Source organism: Neoarius graeffei, chromosome 5 (genome assembly GCF_027579695.1).
Source record: "Neoarius graeffei isolate fNeoGra1 chromosome 5, fNeoGra1.pri, whole genome shotgun sequence".
NCBI classification, from domain to species: Eukaryota; Metazoa; Chordata; class Actinopteri; order Siluriformes; family Ariidae; genus Neoarius; species Neoarius graeffei.
This window is the reverse complement of record NC_083573.1, coordinates 39,480,474-39,501,304: the sequence shown is the minus strand read 5'-3', so window position 1 is coordinate 39,501,304 and position 20,831 is coordinate 39,480,474. Positions and strand designations below refer to the sequence as shown.

General features: G+C 39.0%; 1 protein-coding gene across 1 annotated transcript in view; it reads left to right on the top strand.

Moving 5' to 3' along the window:
• The window catches only part of LOC132885976 (glutamate receptor ionotropic, NMDA 2D), a 167,106-nt gene that overhangs the window by 103,311 nt on the left and 42,964 nt on the right, over positions 1–20,831 (top strand). Inside the window, exons 8-10 of the mRNA XM_060920508.1 lie at positions 4,802–4,955; positions 5,342–5,467; positions 10,047–10,276. Of these exons, the coding sequence (XP_060776491.1) occupies positions 4,802–4,955; positions 5,342–5,467; positions 10,047–10,276 (510 nt within the window). The remainder of the gene's footprint in view (positions 1–4,801; positions 4,956–5,341; positions 5,468–10,046; positions 10,277–20,831) is intronic.

Below are 20,831 nucleotides of genomic sequence, written 5' to 3'. Positions count from 1 at the left end.
CTTGACCCTTATGCACAGAGATTTTTCCAGATTCTCTGAATCTTTTGATAATATTATGCACTGTAGATGATGATATATTCAAACTCTTTGCAATTTTACACTGTTGAACTCCTTTCTGATATTGCTCCACTATTTGTCGGTGCAGAATTAGGGGGATTGGTGATCCTCTTCCCATCTTTACTTCTGAGAGCCACTGCCACTCCAAGATGCTCTTTTTATACCCAGTCATGTTAATGACCTATTGCCAATTGACCTAATGAGTTGCAATTTGGTCCTCCAGCTGTTCCTTTTTTGTACCTTTAACTTTTCCAGCCTCTTATTGCCCCTGTCCCAACTTTTTTGAGATGTGTTACTGTCATGAAATTTCAAATGAGCCAATATTTGGCATGAGATTTCAAAATGTCTCACTTTCAACATTTGATATGTTGTCTATGTTCTATTGTGAATACAATATCAGTTTTTGAGATTTGTAAATTATTGCATTCTGTTTTTATATTACAATTTGTACTTTGTCCCAACTTTTTTGGAATTGGGGTTGTACATCATACATCACGTGGTGGGCTTTCCCCATTCACGCAAGGCATTGTGGGATATAAATTTGAAACAGTAGAGGAAAATGGAGGATGCGAATGAAACGTGAAAGACCAACCACAGTAACTGAAAGTGAGAAGAAAAGACATTATGTTGCAAAGGAAAGGAAAAGCAGAATGAAACTAAAAAATATCGGCAGTCAGCGAGCACCTCGGTGTGATCAGCTGTTCGTTTAGTGACCGAATGATGTAACTGTCACTGCACGGTCAAGTTAAACCTGTAGATGGCAGTAATGCAACACTGGATGCCAGCTGCCATAAAACGTAAAAGAAAGAGAAGAAGAAGGAGCAGGTAAACCTGCGCATGCGCACACCGAACTTGCTGTGTCTGCTTGACTGAGCAAAGCGAGCGATTTCATGCACATTATTTGCTAGGGAATCCCTTCAAATTAAATAACTTCCCACCCACAGAATGGCCTGGTTTTTTTTAGATATTGTAGAAATAAACATATATCACAATGACCAAATTTCAGAGGGAACTAAATTTCATCAATTTTATGAAATCGAAAGGCCATATAGCTTTAATGTAAATTATATGCTAGGAGCCTTGGTGTCATTTTTGACAGCAGTCTTAAGCTTGGTAAACAGGTTAATTTAGTTGTTAAGAATTGTTTCTTTCAGCTGAAACTGCTAGCTGAGGTCATACCTTCTTTTTTCTCATTTGCAATTTGTACAAAAAGCGGCAATGAGATTTACAATGGGAAAGCGTAAGCATGAGTGCAATACACCAATTCTGGCCTCCCTTCTTTACCTGCCTGTAAAATTTAGAGTTGCGTTTAAAATTTTACTTATTGTTTATAAATCCCTTAATGGTTTAGCACCATCTTATCTTGCTGAGCTCCTGGTTCCTAATGCCCCGACCTGAAGACTTCTGATCAGTTGCTTCTGGTTATCCCCTGAGCCAAGCTTAAATCAATGGGATACTGTGCATTTACTCCTAGGCTATGGAACAGACTACCATTTCAGGCTAGGTCTGCACCCTCACCCTTTTAGGTCTAGGCTAAACACGTTGTTTTCACGGGCATTTAACTAGTTAGCATTGTGAGCTTGCTTTGGTGCTTGGTTGAAGTGGTTTTTATTAATTTTAGGGTCCTTTTTTGTATTACTACAATAACTCTGCTGGGTAACTGTGGTATATACCTTAAATGTTTTAGGATCTTAATACTGTTTTTGTTTAGCAGTTTCTATATCCCAGTTCCTGTCTTTAGGTCTGTTCAGCACTTTGGTTAACACCTCAGTGTTGTTTGAACTGTGCTTTATAAATAAAGATTGATTGATTGAATGTAATTGGTCCATAGTGATCCACTTGTTTGTTAGGACCTTTGAAATCCAAAAAGAGCTGCACCATCTGCTGTCAAGTGACCTATCCAGGTTGGCAGGCCCAGTTGTATTCAGCAGCAGTAGTTGGTGCCAGTCTGACCCTTTCAGGGATCTCCCCCTTTAACTTGTCATAGTCATTGGTGTCCTCTGAGTGAGAGAAAAATAAGCATGCTGGGCTTCCCCTGCTAGTAAGGAAGTGCTACATCAATTGCTTTTATCCCAGAGGTCTCTCGGAGTAAGGAAGGTATCTAGGGCATTATCCTCCATCATTACTTTGGTACGGTGACACTTCTTGGTTTGTTTAGTGTTGTGTAGGGTTTGGGTTACAGCCACACCTCTCCTAGAAGTTACTAGGTCCTCTATGACCTCCTGCAGGCTCCTTACTGGCACCTAGAGTACTTCCTGTTGTTGGAGGATGGCTTGAAGGAGGGTGTCCATTTATTTGGAGAATGCCTGAAAAAAGTGGAAAAAACCGAGGAAAAAATAAAGGAGGAGAAAAAAGAAATGATGGGGGAATTTATTTGAAGGGAATAAAAAGGAAAGAGAAAAGACGAGTCTAGGATCCACTAGGGCAGCAGCAGGGATCTTTTTTGGTTGGTCTGGTGGTGCCTCAGTCATACTCAAATTTGTGTATTCCTCTATAAATTTAACCAGAGAAAGATACAGAGAAATACTCTCATTTGTTTGGGACTTTTTCACCTCTTCTGAGCATCCTCAACCAGTGTAAGCCTTTGATGTATGATTATCTGACCCTGCCCTCTGTACAGCTCCATCATTGTGGTCCAAAACAAGGGTGCTGAATCTGGATTTCCACTAGTGTTTCAGAGCCCTTGATAGCACTCTGCAGTGCTTGTGCAGATCTGACTGTGTGCCAAGAATATGGATGGCACTCTAATAGAGCTCGTACAGAGACTGTATAGAATGGTATTGTGACCCAGATACCCTATATTCCTGTAGTACCTCCCAAAACAAATGTCTAGGAAAACTATCTGATTTGGATTTCTCCAAATCCACAAAACACATGCACTGCAAAAAATTATATCTTAGCAAGTGAAAATATCTTGAAAATAGTTGAAACAATCTAGCATTTCCTATTAGAAGAACACAAGACACCAGTTCTGAGATTATTAAACCTAGTTCTAGAGTTCAATCAACTTATTCCAAGATGCCTTATCAAGTAAAAATATCTGTCCATGCAGCAAAATAATTTCATTAGTATTAAGTAATTTTCCCCTCAAATTCAAGTTTCATTTTTTGTGCAGTGTGTACACTGGATTAGCATACACCATGACCCATTACAAAGCTGTGCAAGAGTAAATGGCCTTGGTGGAACCCACATTGAATTATATGACTGTCAAACAGAGTCTCCTCTTTCTTCTTTCACCATTTCATAGCCAGGAAACTTTGGAGAAGTGTTTTGGCCATCTGACGACAACCTTGGCTAGTGCCTTCAACATAGTTATAGCCATAGTATCCTCAGCCACAGAGACGGACTCCAAAATACCACTGACCCTGAAGTGAGGGCATTCCCACTAGGTTAAGGGTTTCCTCAAACTACTACATTCCCCCATGCTTGCTTAACAGAACTTGTGTATAGTCTGTCTCCACCAATTGAAGCATCAATCTGTTTGTCAGAACACCTTTGGGGCCACCTAAAATTCTTCCTCCATGGCCACTCCATGTGCAAGCTTTTGCTTCAGGAACTGCTTCAGCCCTTCTGGCAGTCCAATACCTCTCAATCGATTCAGGAGAGCCCTCTGTTACCCTTTTTCCACAAACAGGGAATGGGTTCTGTTCTGGTTTGCTCACCAAATTTTGAATTATTCAGAGCATTTCAACCAAAAATAAATTGGTTCAGAACCTGAAAAGTTGGTTCCCAGCTGGACCCAAAACATAGCTGGTTTTTCCAGCATGAACTGTGATGACTAATGGGCTTGTCATTAGTTTGGAGAGGAATCAGAGGGCAGCAGTGGAGAACACAATGACAAAGGATACATCTTCAGAAAAAAAGGAAAGAAAATAAATATCTGCAATAACAGAAGAAAAAAAGCTTGCAGATAATCAATGCACAATGCCATCTTGCTACTACTTTTTACGTCCATTCTGCATGGTGCAATGCCCTCCATTCATGACACATCCTTGATTACAATGGTTCCACTCAAAACTGGTGAAAACGCAGGCTGGTTCACTAGCAGGCACCAAAGTTCAAAGAATCCTGAACAGAACTGGTTCAAGGAGCCATTCCCTGTTGGTTAAAAAAGAAAAAGTGGTATGTGAGCATTACTCTGAAGACTTCCTTCTTCAACTTGATATCTTTCCGCATCACTGGTGTCCGCCAGTGTGTCCTCGGGTTACCAGCAAGAAAAGCACCAGGAAGACCTCTGGACACAGGTTCTTATTCCAACTGTCTTTGAAAAAAAAGCACAGTCTTGAGCATGCACTTGACACTTACTGTAGCTACTGCTGAATTCATGTATACTTGTACTGTATTACAGAATTTAATCCAGCACAATGAATTGCTCACTAGTGTCAGGTTGAATGTCTTATAAAAAGGCTGCTATTTCCAGCCTTACTCATTTGCCTTAAATGAAGCAACACACCTTGAAGTAAGACATAGATATGTGTGTGTGTGTGTGTGTGTGTGTGTGTGTGTGTGTGTGTGTGTGTGTGTGTGTTTTCTGTGCTGGAAAGCAATTAATGCATAAGCATAGCTGAGTCTGGATTCCTTGCGATTGGTGGACTGGCTGTATAAATTCATACATGAATAATGTATTTTCACGGTGTGTGGGTAGTGCTAAATAATATTAGAATTATAATTCTAGGGCTGTACAAGTTGAGTGGCAGCTACCACACTGTACTGTAGGTGCTCAGTTATTCTTCCTGTGCTCTAGGTCGTGGATAAGCGTGCGGACATGGCTATCGGCTCCCTCACCATCAATGAGGAGAGATCAGAGGTCATTGACTTCTCAGTGCCCTTTGTGGAGACAGGAATCAGTGTCATGGTCTCCCGTAGTAATGGCACAGTCTCACCCTCTGCCTTCCTTGGTGAGTACATGTCTCATGATGAAAAACAGTTTTATCACTGCAGGCTTAAAACCATTTTTAACACTGTGATCAATGAGTGCATGGATGGTGCATATTGTACAAATCAATCAGACTTAATGTTCCCTATCATAACAAACTATTTATTTTACTTCAGAGAAATGCAGTAGATAAACATTCCCTTACCGAATGCTACAATTTTTGTTATTAATGGATCTGTGTCTGCTTTTATATTATAAGATGCTCTTTGTAACCTAATGATCAATACAAATGCAATTGTGTCGAGGGGATACAGTGTTGTTTGGATCTATTTCTCTCCTTTTTGTCTGTCTGTCTCTCTCTCTTTTTTACTGTCTATCTCTTTTGGTTACCTTTCTCTCTTCTCTCAGAGCCATACAGCCCTGCAGTTTGGGTGATGATGTTTGTTATGTGCCTGACTGTGGTAGCAGTGACTGTTTTTATCTTTGAATTCTTCAGTCCAGTTGGATATAACCGCAGTCTGCAGAACGGCAAGAGTAAGTAAAACCCCTGACTTGCTGGCAGCCATGTTGTTTTCCAGTTCACTGTGCCAGCTCTCAGAAATCTCTATTGCTTTTTAATAATGGCCATATTTTACATGACTAGCATGCTGTCTATAGAGATGAATGAACACACTCGTACTGTGCAGCAGAGGAATTCTGAGAAAGACTAATAAGTAAACTCATCTCGCCTTATCTCTTTGTAGATCTGTGTTTGATTGCTCTGCAGTAGCTGCTGCTGAGTTTTCACTCTTCCTCAGCCCTCATGTATAATAGAGGAGTACAGTTGCTCTGTAGGCATCCTACTGCGCCTCTATTCACTCACTCATTTCTCTTAATGTACAGCTTATATCACTTAATGAGCAGCTCTTGTCTTGCATCCATTCTGGTGCGCTGCGTCCAGTTTATTGCAATTAAACTAAGAATAGACTAGAAAAAAATGGAGAAATCCAAACACAATTTTTTTCTTTTTTTTTCCCCCAGTCTAAGACCAGGGTTCCTACGCAGTATTGAAAAGTATGGAATTTGATTTGAATTTCCAGGTTTGGATAAGTATGGAAAAAGGAAAATAGAGTATGGAAAAATATTTTTGTTTCCAGATTATTGCCCCTACTTTTTTTTCCATAAAATATAAAATTAAGCCAAAATGTTCAAACCAGTGTGAGTCTCAGGTCACTGAAAGCAAGACGTGTGCACAATATGTCTGAGGTGATTTTTGTGGCATCTGCCATCAGTGAACTATTTGACGTTAGCACTTTGGGCTCCATCATACCTATGCAGAAAAAAAAAATACGTGCAAACACACATTGCAATACTACAAATAGAAGAATGGGTAATTGCAAGTTTTCTGAGAGCTGGCAAGTTTTGCCGGTGTTGTATGGCTGCCCCAGGCATGAATGATGGCAAGTGTGTGTGTGTGTGTGTGTGTGTGTGTGTGTGTGTGTGTGTGTGTGTGTGTGTGTGTTTATGTAGGTGTATGCGTTAGAACAGATGTGTGTGAGAACATAGTTGTCCTTACTTATTTGTGTGTGGGGCACTCGCACAAGACTTCTTAGCTTGTTATCTGTCTTACTACCATGTTTTATCTAAGGTGACCAGATTTCTGAGAAAAAAACAGGGACATTTTTGGTTCGGCGTTGAAAATATCATCAAAACATCTGTTTTCATCTTTGTAATAAAAAGGGGGGACATTTCTGGTTTTCATGTATTTTGATAATGCATTGCATAAAAAGTGGGATTTTCCTCACTGAGTGCACTGTAAGCCAATTCTGCAACTGGTTAACATTAATTAAAGACAATGTGAACATCTCTGGTATGGGTACATAGTTTAGATTTATAGACTCTTAAATTGTAGGCGAGCTGAAATAGATGTTTTAGACCCATCAAAGTAAATATATTAAATACCATTGCACTAGTAATGGACAATATATTTAAAAATATACAAAACACAACACAATTTAAATGAACACTTTACTTCAATCCAAGCAATTTCAAGGTATGGTAACATATTATTATTATTATTGGCGGCATGGTGGTGTAGTGGTTAGCGCTGTCGCCTCACAGCAAGAAGGTCCGGGTTCGAGCCCCGTGGCCAGCGAGGGCCTTTCTGTGTGGAGTTTGCATGTTCTCCCCGTGTCCGCGTGGGTTTCCTCCGGGTGCTCCGGTTTCCCCCACAGTCCAAAGACATGCAGGTTAGGTTAACTGGTGACTCTAAATTGACCGTAGGTGTGATTGTGAGTGTGAATGGTTGTCTGTGTCTATGTATCAGCCCTGTGATGACCTGGCGACTTGTCCAGGGTGTACCCCGCCTTTCGCCCGTAGTCAGCTGGGATAGGTTCCAGCTTGCCTGCGACCCTGTAGAAGGATAAAGCGGCTAGAGATAATGAGATGAGATGAGACAACACAATTTAAATGAACACTTTACTTCAATCCAAGCAATTTCAAGGTATGGTAACATATTATTATTATTATTATTATTATTATTATTATTATTGGCGGCATGGTGGTGTAGTGGTTAGCGCTGTTGCCTCACAGCAAGAAGGTCCGGGTTCGAGCCCCGTGGCCGGCTAGGGCCTTTCTGTGTGGAGTTTGCATGTTCTCCCCGTGTCCGCGTGGGTTTCCTCCGGGTGCTCCGGTTTCCCCCACAGTCCAAAGACATGCAGGTTAGGTTAACTGGTGACTCTAAATTGACCGTAGGTGTGATTGTGAGTGTGAATGGTTGTCTGTGTCTATGTGTCGGCCCTGTGATGACCTGGCGACTTGTCCAGGGTGTACCCCGCCTTTCGCCCGTAGTCAGCTGGGATAGGCTCCAGCTTGCCTCCGACCCTGTAGAACAGGATAAAGCGGCTAGAGATAATGAGATGAGATTATTATTATTATTATTGAGGATACAAATGATTCCTTATCTCCCATCGCCTAAATTGTAGCCTTAGCTGAATTGATGACCGAGCCTAAATGAGTAGCCTTAATCAAAATGTGTAGTCCGCTACACATCATAACAAATTATACAAATTACTGACACTTTAGCAACGTTACCATAAGCCTATAGCTTTACATAGCCAGCTGCTCTGTGGGATAACACACCAATTTGTGAGTAAGTTAGCTTATGCTGTTGAACTGTTACAATTTTACCTCAACTGGATTTCTGTTACAGCAACGCTACAGCTAGCAACAACTTCAGCTGACTGACTGGTGCTGCACCGAGCTTTCTCCTGCTAGCATTGGGCACAGTAGGCTACAGTTTGTTTGGTCAACCGCTACATCTCAATACAGTGTGACAAGCAATGTTATGTCGTATACAACATTGCTTACACAATGTAGCTTACACATTTAAAGGCTAAATAACATGAATGACAAACAATGTCACTTAGGCCTACAAGAAAAAAGACTATGGTTCACCTGTCCAGGAGTGGATGAATGACTTTAGTTTAGGCAAAGATTCTAGTGCTCCACTCAAAAGTTGTTCCTCAGCTCCACCAATCAAAATACTGGAAAGGCTATCACCAGCGGTGTTCAAGAACATCTCTACTATCGGCCTCAGCCTGTCTTAGCAATCCACAAAACAATACGTGAGGCATCTGCTGAAATCTGTCCCCCCCAGGGTCTGTCGGTCGTGGTTAAAAATGGGGACATTTCTGGGCACAGGCCACCAAAAATGGGGACTGTCTCCCAAAAATGGGGATGTCAGGTCACCCTAGTTTTATTTCATATTTGAACGTGTATATGGATGTCTCTGTCGCTCAACCAGTCTTTGCAGCAAGATCCAACTGGTTTCCTCTGTGTTTGTTTTTGTGTGTGTGTGGGTGTGTGTGTGTGTGTGTGTATTTGAGTGGCAGTGTGTATGTGTTTATGACAAAAGGAGAGACATAAACAGACAAAGGGGGAGAGTATTCTAAACATTTTGTGATTATATATATATTTTTCCATTTTATCCTCAGTTCTATGTTGGGATTTCAAAATGCATTCTTTTAATGTATGATTGTTTATTATTATTTGACTTTGTTCAACAAAACTATAAATAGTGTGTTAAACAGTGTTTACAGTAAACAGTTTTACTCCATCTAATATTCAGTGAAGCAAAGTCAGTGGACTTCTGTTCCCTTTTCTTTTGATGAGTTGTACATCAACATCCCTCCGGTTACTGTTACCGGTAGAAGGGATCAGTTTAGTTTTTCAGATTTACATGACAAAAACAGAATAACACGGCATTGTTTTAGCACTGCAGCTTGAATAAAATGCTATGCATTGAACTTGTCTGGGTTTGGTTTTAATTAATTTGTATGATCTAGAGTATAGTGCTCATACTGTGGTGCCACTAGAAATGCTGGGCCCTATGAAATAATATAATATCAGCACTTATCATTCAAATAATTTTTTTATGCCGTTTTGATTGTCTGAGTGAACTGCAAATAACTGCCTACAAATAATGGTCTGCTCATACGCATTATGGTGGAAAGCCATTTTGGTGCAAATAATGGTCTTCACACTTTTGTCAACATGGCTCACTTCCCTAAATTGACAGATTTAGGCTTGATTTCTTAATTGAAAGTAAAAACAGTGAAAATACGAAGGAAAAAAAACCTCGCTGCACAAACTTTATAATCAGTATTTCAAAAAAAAAAGATTGATGGTTCCATGGAATGATGGAACAATTATTGAACTCAGGTCACACAAAATATTGTGATTAGTTAGTGTCTTACAAGCAATTATTTGTCTCTGCCTTTGGTATCGGCAAATAATTGCTTGCTTGCCGCGAACAAATTACGATATTTTGTTCAACCTCGTCGAATAATTGCTTATTACTTGCTTGCTTCTGGCAATTATCTGGCAGCATACTAGCTTACATACTCAGTGTAACATACATATTAACAGTTGGATTTTAAAACCTTTTATTTAAATAATAAACATCTAGTTTATTCTACTGTGGCATCAAATATGATCTGAAAAATGTACCGTGAAGTCTGGAAATTTGAGTATGGAAAAAGTATGGAATTTTTAAATGAAAATGTGTAAGAACCCTGTAAGTCTCTCTCTCTCTCTCTCTCTCTCTCTCTCTCTCTTTCTCTCTGACTCTTAGAAGCAGGAGGTTCTAAGTTCACCATAGGGAAGTCCATATGGCTTTTGTGGGCTTTGGTGTTCAATAACTCTGTGCCTGTGGAGAACCCCAAAGGAACCACCAGTAAAATTATGGTGCTGGTCTGGGCTTTCTTTGCTGTGATCTTTCTTGCCAGCTATACAGCCAACCTAGCGGCCTTCATGATCCAAGAGGAATACATTGACACTGTGTCTGGCCTCAGTGACAAGAAGGTATGCTCGAGTATGTGTGTGTAAGTGTGGAGGTAGAAGAAAAAAAAGACTTTGAAGGCAGAGTATGTGTGTGTGCGTGCTTGAGTTCATGCTGTATTCATTATTCAGGGCATCACATGGATGTGGAGTGAAGAATTGATTCGGTTCATGGCTATAGAGACTTAAGCAGAAAGAGAAAGAGTGCACTCAGTCAGGATGGAAGATTGATAATACCTTTGGGATTGTGTGGATCAAGCCACCTATTGGCACTCAGATAAAAAGGACACATTTCATCTTCAGCAACTCAAGATATAGTTAAGAATAAAGCTATTAGAGTTTTACTGCTGCTTGATGGCATCAATTTGCAAACTGGACCAAAGTAAAGGACTGTTGTAAAGTAAAGTTGAGGATAAAGTCTTATTGGTGTCTGAGGAAAAGCTGTGTCTAAGGGGCTAGGTCATGGGGTCATGACACTTGGCTTTATAGTTTAAGTCCCACAATGTATATAGTTCTCAATGCTGTATATTGTGTTTCTGCACTTGGGTATAATACTGTTTTGGTTTTGAACAGTACATAAGTACCGTACACAAGTCGTGTTTGATGGTAAGGCCATGGTCACACTACAGTTCGCGATGGGTTTGCGAATGTTTGGCAATGAAAAATTGGTACCATCGCCACCAATTGTGCAATACACAACAATTGTTCTAGCTTCACGAGTTGTTTTTTGTTGTGTCTCTGGCTCGTGAGTGGCCAAAAACGTCGCGAAAAATTTCTATGAAGTTTGGTGGTGATGTTTTCGTCTACAAACTAAGCAATGAGTACTTGCAAATGGGTTTGGGAATATTTCCCGAAGCTCAGAGAACCTTCTTTGAGCCTCTTGAGATGTATTTGTCTTGAATCCATGTCCCTGATGCTCGCAGGAGCCTCATGAATACAGCGGCTCAGCCATGTGGCCCGAAATTCTCCGCTATTTTTTTCCTGCTTCACCATGACCCAATTCAAGTTACTACGACATGCATCACGTGATGGGCTTTTCCTGTTTGCACAAGGCATTGGGATACAAATTTGAAACAGGAGAGAAAAATGGGGGATCTGAGTGTGCAAATGAAAAGTAGAAAACCAACTACCGGTACAGTAACGGAAAGCGAGAAAACTTAAGACTGAGACTTAAAAAGTGCATTTAATTCGGGGATCCTTCGGAGCTCATTGTGTGCGCGCTTGGGACCCAGTCATTCTGGAAAACACCTGATGCTGATTTGAGCACAATCAGCATGCGCATGTAAGGACACTGTTTTCAGAGACTTTATGAAGTATTCTGTCATGCATGTGATGGTAGACGGATCTAAATGCAGGAAGAGTGTTTATTAGAAAGTGTGATATTTACAAAAACAAAACACAAATGAAACCGAAAGCGGACTCATAAACATGGCAAGAAACAAACGTAACAGTGATAATGATAACACTTTGCAAAGCTTCTGTGTCCTTATATGCCCGTTCTGATTGTGCTCAAATCAGCATCGGGTGTTTCCCATAATGATTGGGTCCTGTGAGTGAGCGTGGTCGCTCAAGTGCGCAAAGGCATGACAGTCAAGTGTTCGCCTGCTGTGTGACCACAACTTTTAGCTCGCCTGTATATCGCAATGCATCGCCACCACAACGCCAAATTTGCATCGATAACCCATCACAAAGCATCGCGAACTGTAGTGTGACCATAGCTCAAGGCACCGAACTTAATTAACATTAGAATTGCTGTTGGAAAAAAAAAAGTTTCAGACTGAAAATCGTGTCACAGCATGAATCTGGACCTATTTTGGTAGCAGGATACCAGTTCTGTCAGGAAGATGATTAAAAATCTGAAAGCACCTTAAAGTAGTATATCTGAATCAATCTGCAGCTAACAGCTGTTGGAAGTCAAAGCTGTTTTTGTGATTGTTGCACTCAGAGCACTTTACCTTTACTTCAAAATAATACAAAAGCAAAATTGCATTACATTTTTTTTTCCCTGTAAGCACTACTTATTTTTGTAAGAAAGGCCATTTCACACTTGGCTATTTAAGAATGTGAAAAGTTTTGAGATTAACTTTGTTCAAAGAAAATTGTGGTTTATTTATGGTCAGTAACAGTTTTCCTTCCCTTATTTCTGTCTTCTTTTCATTTCATGACCATTTCATGGGACAGTTTTTAAAATTCATGGCCCCTATCATGTACAAACAAAACATTGGCTCTTAATTGCAAAGTTGCAAACAAGCACAGATTTGAGTGAACTGAATGAACTGTATCTGATTTCAAGAAATTTCATGCATCAAAACAAGTGGTGATCTGAGTCACTACTGATGAGTCAGCTGAGCTGTGTGAATGCAAATTGTTGTCTGCTAGTCCCTTATATGTCATACCCATATAACATTCTCAAATCTACTTTTATATACATTGACTTTACATGAAACATGCTCTAATTTATGCAGACACTGTCATAATATTAACCAATAAAAGGGAATTATTGAGCAAGCAGTCATACAAGATAAGGGACTAAAGGAAAGAATTAATTAAACCCAAGAGGACCAAAATTATTTAAGTGATGCTAAGTGGATTTTTTTTAAGAATCTCAAAGGTAAATAAAATGCACATAATATAAAAAACTTAAAATAATGTCAGCTGGAAAGGACTGCCTTAGAGGTTTATTGTTTGCAGTGTTTGTTTTTACTGAAATAAGTGGAAACAAAGACAGTTAAAGGTAGAATGCCTTTCAGATTTTTCAAGTGTAGGTCATAAAAAGAATTTTCCCTGACACCCAGTTATTTTTGTTTAGTGGACCAAACACTACTGAATTCAAATCACAGACTTCCAATGTTATCATTTTTTTAAATAAAACAATTAATGAATTTAGGGCCATATGGTCCTAGATTCTCCACTATTTTTTCCTGCTTCACGGAAAGCAAGAAGAAAAGACATTATGTTGTGAAGGAAAGGAAACACAGGACCAAACTAATAAATATCGACGGTCAGCGAGCACCTCGGTGTGATCAGCTGTTTGTTTAGCGACAGAATGATGTACAGTACCTTCCAAAAGTATTCAACCCCCCCTTGGCATTTTTCAGATATTGTTGCCTCACAACCTGGAATTAAAATGGATTGTTTGAGGGTTTGCATCCTTTCATTTACAGAAAATGCCTACAACTTTGAAGATGTGAATTTTTTTTTTTACTTTGAAGCAAACAACAAATAGGACAAAATAACAGAAAACTTCAACGTGCATAACTATTCACCCCCCTAATGTCAGTACTTTGTAGAGCCACGTTTTGCGGCAATTATAGCTGCAAGTCACTTTGGACAAATCTCTATTAGCTTGTCACATCTAGCCACTGGGATTTTTGTCCATTTCTCGAGGCAAAACTGCTCCAGCTCCTTCAAGTTGGATGGGTTCTGCTGGTGAACAGCAATCTTCAAGTCTGACCACAGATTCTCAATTGGATTAAGGTTTGGGCTTTGACTAGGCCATTCCAACACATTGAAATGTTTCCCGTTAAACCACTCCAGTGTAGCTTTAGCAGTATGTTTAAGGTCATTGTCCTGCTGGAACGTGAACCTTTGTCCCAGTCTCAAACCTCTGGCTGACTCAAACAGGTTTTCCTCCAGAATTGCCCTGTATTTAGTGCCATCTTTCCTTCAATCCTGACCAGCTTTCCTGTCCCTGCAGATGAAAAAATATCCCCACAGCATGATGCTGCCACCACCATGCTTCACTGTAGGAATGATGTTCTCAGGGTGTTGGGTTTGTGCCACACATGGCATTTCCCATGATGTCCAAAAAGTTCAATTTTAGTCTCAGTTAACCAGAGAATCTTCATCCATGTGTTTAGGAATCTGTCACATGCTATTGGGCAAACTCCAAATGTGTTTTCTTAAGCAATGGCTTTTTTTTCTGGCCACTCTTCCATAAAGCCCCATTTTGTGGAGTGTATGGTTTAAAGTGGTCCTATGGACAAATACTCCAGTCTCTGCTGTGGAACTCTGCAGCTCCTTCAGTGTTACCTTTGGTCTCTGTGCTGCCTCTCTGATTAATGCCCTCCTTGCCTGGTATGTGAGTTGTGGTGGGCGGCCCTCTCTTGGCAGGTTTGTTGCGGTACCATGTTCTTTCCATTTGATGATGATGGATTTGATGGTGCTCCGGGGAATCATCAAAGATTTGTATATATATATATATATATATATATATATATATATATATATATATATATATATATATAATATACACTGTTAGGTCCATAAATATTTGGACAGAGGCAGCATTTTTCTAATTTTGGTTCTGTACATTACCACAATTAATTGTGAACAAAACAATTCAGATGCAGTTGAAGTTCAGACTTTCAGCTTTAATTCAGTGGGTTGAACAAAATGATTGCATAAAAATGTGAGGAACTGAAGCATTTTTTTAAAACACAATCCCTTCATTTCAGGGGCTCAAAAGTAATTGGACAAATTAAATAATTGTAAATAAAATGTTCATTTCTAATACTTGGTTGAAAGCCCTTTGTTGACAATGACTGTCTGAAGTCTTGAACTCATGGACATCACCAGACGCTGTGTTTCCTCCTTTTTAATGCTCTGCCAGGCCTTTACTGCAACAGTTTTCAGTTGCTGTTTATTTGTGGGCCTTTCTGTCTGAAGTTTAGCTTTTAACAAGTGAAATGCATGCTCAATTGGGTTGAGATCAGGTGACTGACTTGGCCATTCAAGAATATTCCACTTCTTTGCTTTAATAAACTCCTGGGTTGCTTTGGCTTTATGTTTTGGGTCATTGTCCATCTGTATTATGAAACGCCGACCAATCAGTTTGGCTGGATTTGAGCACACAGTATGTCTCTGAATACCTCAGAATTCATCCGGCTGCTTCTGTCCTGTGTCACATCATCAATAAACACTAGTGACCCAGTGCCACTGGCAGCCATGCATGCCCAAGCCATCACACTGCCTCCGCCATGTTTTACAGATGATGTGGTATGCTTTGGATCATGAGCTGTACCATGCCTTCGCCATACTTTTTTCTTTCCATCATTCTGGTCGAGGTTGATCTTGGTTTCATCTGTCCAAAGAATGTTCTTCCAGAACTTTTTAGATGTTTTTTAGCAAAGTCCAATCTAGCCTTTTTATTCTTGAGGCTTATGAGTGGCTTGCACCATGCAGTGAACCCTCTGTATTTACTTTCATGCAGTCTTCTCTTTATGGTAGATTTGGATATTGATACGCCTATGTCCTGGAGAGTGTTGTTCACTTGGTTGGCTGTTGTGAAGGGGTTTCTCTTCACCATGGAAATTATTCTGCGATCATCCACTATTGTTGTCTTCTGTGAGTGTCCAGGTCTTTTTGCATTGATGAGTTCACCAGTTCTTTCTTTCTTTCTTTCTTTCTTTCTTTCTTTCTTTCTTTCTTTCTCAGGATGTACCAAACTGTAGATTTTGCCACTCCTAATATTGTAGCAATTTCTCGGATGGGTTTTTTCTGTTTTCGCAGCTTAAGGATGGCTTGTTTCACCTGCATGGAGAGCTCCTTTGACTGCATGTTTTCTTCACAGCAAAATCTTCCAAATGCAAGCACCACACCTCAAATCAACTCCAGGCCTTTTATCTGCTTAATTGAGAATGACATAACGAAGGAATTGCCCACACCTGCCCATGAAATAGCCTTTGAGTCAATTGTCCAATTACTTTTGGTCCCTTTAAAAACAGGGTGGCACATGTTAAGGAGCTGAAACTCCTAAACCCTTCATCCAATTTTAATGTGGATACCCTCAAATGAAAGCTGAAAGTCATTATATAACTATAACTTGAATATGTTTCAGTAAACAGGTTAAAAAACAAAATTTGTGTCAGTGTCCAAATATATATGGACCTAACTGTATGTATGTATGTATGTATGTATGTATACGGTGTGTGTGTGTGTGTATATATATATATATATATATATATATATATATATATATATATATATATATATATAAATTTTTTTTTTTTATATAACCCAACCCTGACTTGTACTTTTCAACAACTTTGTCCCTTACTTGTTTGGAGAGCTCCTTAGTCTTCATGGTGTTGTTTGGTTAGTGTTGCCTCTTGCTTAGTGGTGTTGCAGCCTCTGGGGCCTTTCAGAAAAGGTGTATATATATATATATACCCTGACAGATCATGTGACACTTAGATTGCACACAGGTGGACTTTATTTCACTAATTATGTGACTTCTGAAGGTAATTGGTTGCACCAGAACTTTTTTGGGGCTTCATAGCAAAGGGGGTGAATATATATGCACATGCCAATTTTCAGTTTTTTATTTTTAAATAAAAAAAAAAATTCTCATTTCACTTCATCAACTTAGACTATTTTGTGCATATCCATTACATAAAATTCAGATTAAAAATAAATAAATAAATAAATAAAAACATTTAAATTACAGGTTGTAATGTAACAAAAAAGGTACAAATCCAAGGGGGCTGAATACTTTTGAAAGGCACTGTAACTGTCAGTGCACGGTCAAGGTAAACCTGCGCATGCACACACGGACTTCCTCTGTCTCCTTGACTGCGTGAAGTGAGCGATTTCATGCACATTATTTGCTAGGGAATCCCCTCAAATTAAATAACTTCCCAGCCGCAGAATGGCCTGAAAATTTTTTGAGATATTACAGAAATAAACATATATCACAATGATCAAATTTCAGAGGGAACTAAATTTCACCGATTTTATGAAATCGAAAGGTTGTCTAGCTTTAAGGACATAGAGTATATAGACAGTTAAGTGTGTTTATTCAAACTTTTAAGGCCAAAATATGCGGTAAAATTGAACTCTTTTCCTACTTCACCTGTGAGCAGTTTATTTTGTTTGTTTATTTTAGAACCTTAATTCAACAAAACAAAAACACAAAAAGTAATCAGTCAAACACAGGCTATATCACTGTGAATAAAATCACTTCTTGTTTTTTAGTATTTTTATGAAACCTAGGAGTAGTAACCTCTAACTACAACCATAAATCAGAAAAAACTTACAGTATGTTGAAATTGAAAGTAAAACTGAAAATAATGATGCGTTACCTAGATTGCATTCAAAACAATACAACAGAACATTTTTTGATGTTTACGTCATGAATTTTATTGTTTTTCCCCCTTTTTTCAAAATAAACACTAAAATATAAACATTATAAAAAAATGTTGGGACAGTAAAGCATTTACCACTTTGTAAAATTGTCATTCCTTCTCGCAACACTTAAAATGTTTAGGGACTGAAGACACCGAAGCCTTTCAGGTGTTATTTTGTCCCATTCTTCCTGCAAACAGGACTGAAGGTGAAGGTGTGGGGTCATATTTTTCATTTCAAAATTTGCCACACATTCTCTTTTGGGGAGAGAAGGGACAGGCACCCTCTTCATCCACAGCCATGCCTTTGTAATGTGTGCAGAATGTGGTATTGTCTTGTTGAAATATCCCTAGAAAAGATGGCGTCTTGAAGGCAACATATTTTTCTCCAAAATCTTAATGTTCTTTTCTGCATAAATGCTGCCATCACAGAAGTGTAAGTTACCTTTGCCAAGGGCACTGACACAAACCCATACCCTGACAGACCCTGACTTTTGGACTTGTTGCTGGTAACAGTCTGGAGGGTGCTTTTTGTCTTTGGTCTGGAGCACATGGTATCCATTTCTTACAAAGAAAAAAAAAAGACCTGTAACACTGATTTGTCTGGCCACAATACACATTTACACTGTGTGATGGTTCATCCCAGATGCCTCCAAGCCCAGAGAAATCAACATCATTTCTGGACACGGTTAACATAAGGCTTTTACACAGTAAAGTTTTAACTGATATTTGTGGATGTAACTCCATATTGTAGTGCTTGACAAAGGTTTTCTAAAGTAATCCCAAGCCCATGTAGTTATATCAGCTATAGATGAATGATAGTTCTTGATACAATGCTGTCTGAGGGATCAGAGATCATGGCTGTTCAGCTTAAGCTTGCACCCTTGCCCTTTATGCACCAAAATTCCAATCAATTCTTTGAATCATTTAAAGATATTATTCACCATAGAAGGTGAAATATCCAAAGTCCCTTCCAGTGTACATGGATTCCTAATAAAGTCCTTGATGAGTATATAGTTAATGCTTTAATGAACATACCCCTTCACATGCATAAAAAAATTAGCTAATATATTGTAGAGTTGAAGATGAGAGCAGAGAATAGCCCACAGATAAAACCATTAAAGAGACAAAACCTTTAGGAAAATCAGCAATGTTTATAGGCAGTACCAGACAAAAGCGAAATCCTCTCTTGTTGAGACCCAGGTGACTGGCAAAAGAGACCTTTATGAAAGGCAGTAAAAGAGGCAGCAACAGTGAGTTCAGTAAATACTGTGATTGCAAGTTTTTTGTTGGAAACAAAATATACCACAGGCAGTCACCAGCTAAAGTGGCTAATAGAATGTTGCATTGTCTAGCCTAGCTTCCAGCAATCAAGTGATCAGGAGCTTACAGTATACTAACCCTCTTAAATATATCAGATTTGTTCCAAGTATAAAATTGTGAAGTATAACGTGTTCTATTCCCTTCTAGCGGGTTTATTGATGCCATGCAATATTGTTATCATATCGTTTATCCTACATGTATTATGCCACTCTCCCCAATGGAGAATGACCGTGCAATATTGTTATAATATTGCATGCTGTCAAGACAACATGACGTCACACACGAAGATCCAATGACAAAACTTTTCTGTTGTGTATGCACACAATCGTTTCTTTGTCGGCTGGGAGAGAGAGAAGATGGGGTTAATTCAGTGCTCAGTTTAAGCACTAAATAAATAAACTGAAACTAAAGACGCACTGAACACCCAAAAGGCTACTAAAACTTCATTATATATTCTTCACGCATGTTTACAAGAGAAAAACATACCAACGGACATCGAAAAACTGGAAAAGAGACATGTCAGAGATGTAAAACTTCCGTGCTAGTGAGTGACTAACGGTGTGTTCACAAACATCCCTTTGCTTCATTAAAAGCAGAAGATTTAAAGAGAAAGACATGCTGAACACCAGAAAGGCTACCACAACTTCACTGGATATTCTTCACGCATTTAATCATCCACATTAAATATATGGAAAAACTGGAAAAGACACATGCCGGAGACGTAAAACTTCCACACTCGCGAGTGACTAACAGTTTGTCAACAAAAATGGCCATGAGATTTGCTTCATTCAAAGTGGAAGATTTAAAGAGACAGATGTGCTGAACACCCAAAAGGCTACCAAAACTTCACTGGATATTCTTTATGCATATTTACAAGAGAAAAACATACCAACGGACATTGAAAAACTGGAAAAGAGAGCAATAGCAGAAATATTGTTAAAATTCTACTTGGAGGTGAGGAAAAGTGACGAAGACTTTTACAAGAGGACTTCACTCGTGGACTTCACTCAGCAAAGCCCTTTTGTTTTGAACAACTGCAATGTAACAATTAACTACCATCAAAAGTCACTGTGAACTTGAACTGTCAACCTGGCTTGTATATAAGTTGGGTTGTTGTTCAGGCTTTTTGGACTTGTACCATTTTTATTGTTAGAACTTTGACTTTCTACATGTACATTGGATTGACAGAACATTGAATTACATTCGATCAGAATCAGCATTCAATATTGGTAAGTCACACCCCTGTTCTTAACTTTTTGTAAACTCTATAATTGTTCCATCGAATATGTATATAATAATAATAATAATAATAGTGGCTGTCTTTTTTCATGGTATATCAGATATATTCCATTCAACTAGCATGATATTCATACTAGCTGAATGGAATATATCTGATATACCACTCAAAGCCAGCCAATATTATTTAAATATCCTGCATCAAACATCTTGTATTTAGTCTAAAATTGCACACAGATTGTTTATAGCAGAGCTCAAGCGTGCACGGAGCAGAGCCCTATGCTTAAGTAAATATGATAATGCATAGACATGATTTTTGATGCCTTTGACCATACAACATACGAACGACAAGCATGCATCACCACAAAGAACCCTTCCATTAGTGTAAGGCACCGTATCTCAAACACTTGACCACCAGACAACAACATTTGTATCTTTATTTACAGAAGATAGATCAGTTTTTATCCAGCAGTTCTTTTTAATTTGCTTTCTAAAAAATAACATGGGGTTATTTATTAACAAATTTTACAGAAAATATTCATGACAGTTTCATATAAAACTAGTTATAACAGTCTTATTAGTCCACTAGCTTGTTGGACAGTTGATAGTTTCTGTTATGTAAGGGGATAGATGGATGTAAGTGCAGGAAGAGTTTTATTGAAAGCACACTAGCAAACAGATCCAAAACACAGACAAAGGCAGAATTGAAAAACAGGCAGTGGTTGAGTGAGGCACAGACAGGATATCAGAGGTGATATAATACTCACAGTCCAAAAACACAAACAGGGTCAAAACCAGAAAAGTGATACAAAACATAAGGCTTTCGCAAAGTCTGTGTGTTACTGAGAGTTCTTATATGTAGGTGTTGTGATTGCGCTTTAATCAGTAACGGGTGC